Source organism: Oncorhynchus nerka, unplaced genomic scaffold (genome assembly GCF_034236695.1).
Source record: "Oncorhynchus nerka isolate Pitt River unplaced genomic scaffold, Oner_Uvic_2.0 unplaced_scaffold_3175, whole genome shotgun sequence".
In the NCBI taxonomy this organism is placed as follows: domain Eukaryota; kingdom Metazoa; phylum Chordata; class Actinopteri; order Salmoniformes; family Salmonidae; genus Oncorhynchus; species Oncorhynchus nerka.
This window is the reverse complement of record NW_027038123.1, coordinates 1-6,458: the sequence shown is the minus strand read 5'-3', so window position 1 is coordinate 6,458 and position 6,458 is coordinate 1. Positions and strand designations below refer to the sequence as shown.

The 6,458-nt window shown below is 46.9% G+C and overlaps 1 protein-coding gene across 1 annotated transcript; it reads right to left on the bottom strand.

The window, feature by feature from the left end:
• Positions 1-251: 251 nt before the first annotated feature.
• LOC135566830 (glyoxalase domain-containing protein 5-like) lies at positions 252-3,583 on the bottom strand. Its single transcript, XM_065014431.1, has 4 exons — positions 3,178-3,583; positions 2,600-2,785; positions 952-1,107; positions 252-777 (listed from the first exon to the last, which is right to left on the bottom strand). Exons 1-4 carry the CDS (start codon positions 3,232-3,234, stop codon positions 643-645), a joined length of 534 nt encoding a protein of 177 aa, XP_064870503.1. The 5' UTR covers positions 3,235-3,583; the 3' UTR covers positions 252-642.
• Positions 3,584-6,458: the final 2,875 nt, after the last annotated feature.

Below are 6,458 nucleotides of genomic sequence, written 5' to 3'. Positions count from 1 at the left end.
AGCCTCTGTAACAGAGTGGACTGGCCAGATCCATTGATAAACAGGTCTAAACAGGGCCAGCTGGAGTTACAGCATTTAGTTATGATAGTATCTGTAATGCTACATTTACATCTTAAAAATGGACTTTGGTTTGTTGCTGACTGACCAGAAAGTTGAAAATACTCCATGTAGATACTGAATTGACGCAGACTGACCAGAAAGTGAATCGACGCAGACTGACCTACTGTAGATATGGTTCTGCTTCAAACAACTATTTTGCCTCTTTCATTTTTATTTTATTTAACAAGGCAAGTCATCACCCCAAACAACAAAGGAATTGGCTAACATACAGATCTGGCTAGGCCAAAACATGACACGTAGGAACTACGTTGTTGTCCTCATAAAGGTTACCTTAGCACTAACTCTTCAGTCTAACTACTGTGATCTTCCTGCCAAAAGACAAATAAGTTGGCTGAGCAAAAAAACACAAAATATAAGAATGCCCTTTGTTCTTCTGTTGCAGTTAAATGGTTGTTCTAAGGCTGTTGAAGGTAGATGTTTAGCTAAAGGCTGTTGAAGATAGATGTTGAGCTAAAGGCTGTTGATGGTAGCTGTTTAGCTAAAGGATGTTGGTTGTATGTAGTTAGAGGTTGACATAAGGCCTCAGTCCTTTGTTGGTTGGTTGTAGTTAGAGACCTCTATCAGGTTGTGGTCTGGGTCTCTGAAGTAGAGAGATGTGATGGGTCCAACAGCGCCACTCCTCTCCACTGGACCCTCCTCTATCTCCACACCACACGCCTGCAGGTGACAGATAGATGAGACAGTCACACAGGGACTTTCAGGACATGGCAGAACAGCATCCTACTAGAAGACAGCATGTCCATCCATATGGTTATGGTGGAGGACTGGAACCATGTAGTAGATAACTTGGGAGGTGTAGCGGCTGTGTGTGTGTGTGTGTGTGTGTGTCACCTGTAGGTGTGTAGCTACAGCAGCCAGGGGGGTGAGGGTGATGAGACAGAGGTCAGCTGATCCTGAGGTGGGTCTCAAAGCCTTGGGTTCAAACTCCTGACCCACCTGGTGCAGGTTCAACTTCTGCTTCCCAAAACACAGCGCCTTACGGTTACCCTGGGGTAAAGAAGAAGAGAGACTGGTCAATGCTACCATCTGCTGGGGTTTAATAAGAGACTGGTCAAGGCTACCATCTGCTGGGGTTTAATAAGAGAGACTGGTCAAGGCTACCATCTGCTGGGGTTTAATAAGAGAGACTGGTCAAGGCTACCATCTGCTGGGGTTTAGTAAGAGAGACTGGTCAAGGCTACCATCTGCTGGGGTTTAATAAGAGAGACTGGTCAAGGCTACCATCTGCTGGGGTTTAATAAGAGAGACTGGTCAAGGCTACCATCTGCTGGGGTTTAATAAGAGACTGGTCAATGCTACCATCTGCTGGGGTTTAATAAGAGACTGGTCAAGGCTACCATCTGCTGGGGTTTTAATAAGAGAGACTGGTCAAGGCTACCATCTGCTGGGGTTTTAATAAGAGAGACTGGTCAAGGCTACCATCTGCTGGGGTTTAATAAGAGACTGTTCAATGCTACCATCTGCTGGGGTTTTAATAAGAGACTGGTCAAGGCTACCATCTGCTGGGGTTTAATAAGAGACTGTTCAATGCTACCATCTGCTGGGGTTTAACAAGAGAGACTGGTCAAGGCTACCATCTGCTGGGGTTTTAATAAGAGAGACTGGTCAAGGCTACCATCTGCTGGGGTTTTAATAAGAGAGACTGGTCAAGGCTACCATCTGCTGGGGTTTAATAAGAGACTGTTCAATGCTACCATCTGCTGGGGTTTTAATAAGAGACTGGTCAAGGCTACCATCTGCTGGGGTTTAATAAGAGACTGTTCAATGCTACCATCTGCTGGGGTTTAACAAGAGAGACTGGTCAAGGCTACCATCTGCTGGGGTTTTAATAAGAGAGACTGGTCAATGCTACAATCTGCTGGGGTTTTAATAAGAGAGACTGGTCAAGGCTACCATCTGCTGGGGTTTAATAAGAGACTGTTCAATGCTACCATCTGCTGGGGTTTAACAAGAGAGACTGGTCAAGGCTACCATCTGCTGGGGTTTTAATAAGAGAGACTGGTCAAGGCTACCATCTGCTGGGGTTTTAATAAGAGAGACTGGTCAAGGCTACCATCTGCTGGGGTTTAATAAGAGACTGTTCAATGCTACCATCTGCTGGGGTTTTAATAAGAGACTGGTCAAGGCTACCATCTGCTGGGGTTTAATAAGAGACTGTTCAATGCTACCATCTGCTGGGGTTTAACAAGAGAGACTGGTCAAGGCTACCATCTGCTGGGGTTTTAATAAGAGAGACTGTTCAATGCTACCATCTGCTGGGGTTTTCCACGTGGTTACACAGTCCAGTTGGAGTGTATCTATGATTTATTTAATGACCTTGTTGGTTGTTACCAAATCTATTGTGGAAACGACCACGGGCAGAACAGTAGAAAACGTTGACAACCTGTTTTATCCAAAGTAGAATAATTAACGTCTCAGTAAAAGTGATCAATAGACTCATCATTGATTATGCAGTCTGTGTTCAGTACTCAGAATGTACCTTAAAGGTGATGACCTCCATGCCCAGGACAGAGGAGTAGAAGGTGCAGGTGTCTGGAACACTCTTCACGGTCAACACAAGGTGGTCCAGGTGACTCACCTGTACAGGGCCGGAGCTCTTACATCTCACCCCCAACGACACCATGGGTAACCCCCACACAGCCAGCCCACAGGACTGGGGCTGTAGCTGGGACAACATGGCCAGAGACAGATGGGTGAATGTAAGTGTGCAAAAACAATCATGCATGTAAAGAAATATTCACATGAACGTGTAGACAGCGTCCCTACGTGGTCAAATGAAGTACTACTATGATAAATTCGGCAAAAATCTGGGGTTAACTGTATTCGGGTAATTACGGTAAATCGGTTAACTGTAGCGGTGTCGTTTCTTAAAGTTGTACAATTCGATATGAATTACACATTCTAAACAAAAGTTAGTAGCTTACAATTTAATACAGAAGTTGTACTGTAGACGACTACACATGCCCCTCGTTAATAAAAGTGTCTTCCAAAGACAAGGCACTATTCTGTAGCTCCGTTTTAGAACAGGTGACATTCGTTTTATTCTACAGGTCTTACCTGGCGGTAAATCCCTTGAAAACGCCCCAAGTGACAACCTAACGTCCGGAGCGCCATCGTTCCTTTAGTAGAGTTGAAAAGAAATGGATGACATTCCACCCTTCACTTCCTTCTTATTGCCTTGACCATAATACCGTAATTGCTAGAGTTTTTTGTCTACCACATAATTTTATTTAGCCTTTATTTAACCAGGGAAATCAGTTAAGAACAAAAACTTATTTTACAATTACGGCCAACTCCGGCCAAATCCTCCCCTAACCCGTGCGACGCTGGGCCAATTTATGCGCCGCCACTATGGGACTCCCGATCATGGCCGGTTGTGATACAGCCCGGAATCGAACCAGTGTCTGTAGTTACGCCTCTAGCACTGAGACAGTCCATTAGATCGCTGAGACACTCGTGAGCAAAGTTATGGGAATCTTGATGAACTTCCTTCACAACAGCTCTGCGCGGCAAAGCAATGAGACAGATATTTCACCGGATCTATATACTTGAGTCATCCGCTCGGCGTTTCTGCTCACAACCAAATATGGTGCTGAGAGGAAGCCCAGTGTCCGGCAGTGAGAGAGGAGAGAACGAGATTGATTTTGGCCGATATTCTGCTAATTTTCTCGTAGATTAAACAATTGTGAGGAGATGACACGTGGGTACCTGCTTCTATAAACCAATGAGGAGATGGGAGAGGCAGGACTTTCAGCGCGATCTGCGTCAGAAATAGGAATGAGTTCTATTTTAGCCCTTGGCGTCGCAGACGCTCGTTGGCGCACGCGAGCAGTGTGGATGCAATAATTGAATAACATGGATTTCTACATTTATTTTGCGACGCTCGCGCACGCGACGTGTCCGGTCTGGTCAGCATGTGAGTTGTGTATACTTTACCCTTTGCCAACATTTATAAAAAAAAATGGCATTGTTTAGGAGTGCAGAGGCAAATTGAGTTAATGCACACGCGCATTAGGCGTTCCCTAATGGCAATATGCAAATGTTAGCTAGAACGCGCCAATAGGATCTCTAGCTCGTGCTTGGCTCTGCCCACTACGAGTAATTAGTTCCCGGGCAGTGGTCTAGCTTAGTTTAGTTATAAACATCTTCAGTGGGAATGCCCTGACACGCATAGGCCGTATCACTGTAAATGTCGCACGGCCCATGTAGAATGCAGATATCTGATTGACCATGCAATGCCTTTCATGCTGCGTTCATAACCAAGTGGGAAAGTGGTATTTATCATCACATCGCATGTATAACACTGGGGAAAATCCACTTAAACGCCCCAATATATACACAGTGCCTTCAAAAAGTATTCAGACCCCTTGACTTTTTCCTCATTTTGTTCGGTTACAGCCTTATTCTAAAAGACATTCAATTGTCAGTCCCCATCTACACAATACCCCATAACGACAAAGTAAAACAAGTTCAGAATTATAATTTTATTTTTATGAATATATGACATTTACCTATGTATTCAGACCCTTTACTCAGTACTTTGTTGAAGCCCTTTAGGCAGCGATCAAGTCTTCTTGGTTATGACGCTATGAGCTTGGCACCCCTGTATTTGGGGAGTTTCTCCCATTCTTCTCTGCAGATCCTCTCAAGCTCTTGTCAGGTTGGATGGGGAGCGTTGCTGCACAGCTATTTTCAGGTCTCTCCAGAGATGTTCAATCGGGATCAAGTCCGGGGTCTGGCTCGGGGTCTGGCTGGGCCTCTCATGGACATACAGAGACAAGTCCCGAAGCCACTCCTGTGTTGTCTTGGCTGCGTGATCAGGGTCATTGTCCTGATGGAAGGTGAACCTTCACCCCAGTCTGAGGTCCGGAGCGATCTGGAGTAGGTTTTCATCAAGGATCTCTCTGTACTTTGCTCTGCTCATCTTTGCCTCGATCCTGACTAGTCACCCAGTCCCTGCCGCTGAAAAACATCCCCAAAGCATGATGCTGCCACCACCATGCTTCACCGTAGGGATGGTGCCACCACCATGCTTCACCGTAGGGATGGTGCCACCACCATGCTTCACCGTAGGGATGCTGCCACCACCATGCTTCACCGTAGGGATGCTGCCACCACCATGCTTCACCGTAGGGATGCTGCCACCACCATGCTTCACCGTAGGGATGCTGCCACCACCATGCTTCACCGTAGGGATGGTGCCACGTTTTTTTTTTTTACAGATGTGACGCTTAATATTCAGGCCAGAGTTCAATCTTGGTTTCATCAGACCAGAGAATCTTGTTTCTACATGGTCTGAGAGTCCTTTAGGTGCCTTTTGGCAAACTCCAAGTGGGCTGTCATGTGACTTACTGAGGAGTGGCTTCCGTCTGGCCACTCTACCATAAAGGCCTGATTGGTGGGTTCTCCCATCTCCACAGAGGAACTCTAGAGCTCTGTCAGAGTGACCATCAAGTTCTTGGTCACATCCCTGACCAAGGCCCTTCTCCCCTGATTGCTAAGTTCAGAATTATAATTTTATTTTTTTATGAATATATGACATTTACCTATGTATTCAGACCCTTTACTCAGTACTTTGTTGAAGCCCTTTAGGCAGCGATCAAGTCTTCTTGGTTATGACGCTATGAGCTTGGCACCCCTGTATTTGGGGAGTTTCTCCCATTCTTCTCTGCAGATCCTCTCAAGCTCTTGTCAGGTTGGATGGGGAGCGTTGCTGCACAGCTATTTTCAGGTCTCTCCAGAGATGTTCAATCGGGATCAAGTCCGGGTCTGGCTCGGGGTCTGGCTGGGCCTCTCATGGACATACAGAGACAAGTCCAAGCCACTCCTGTGTTGTCTTGGCTGCGTGATCAGGGTCATTGTCTGATGGAAGGTGAACCTTCACCCCCAGTCTGAGGTCCGGAGCGATCTGGAGTAGGTTTTCATCAAGGATCTCTCTGTACTTTGCTCTGCTCATCTTGCCTCGATCCTGACTAGTCACCCAGTCCCTGCCGCTGAAAAACATCCCAAAGCATGATGCTGCCACCACCATGCTTCACCGTGAGGATGGTGCCACCACCATGCTTCACCGTAGGGATGGTGCCACCACCATGCTTCACCGTAGGGATGGTGCCACCACCATGCTTCACCGTAGGGATGCTGCCACCATGCTTCACCGTAGGGATGCTCCACCGTAGGGATGCCACCACCATGCTTCACCGTAGGGATGCTGCCACCACCATGCTTCACCGTAGGGATGCTGCCACCACCATGCTTCACCGTAGGGGATGCTGCCACCACCATGCTCTCACCGTAGGGATGCTGCCACCACCATGCTTCACCGTGAGGGATGGTGCCAC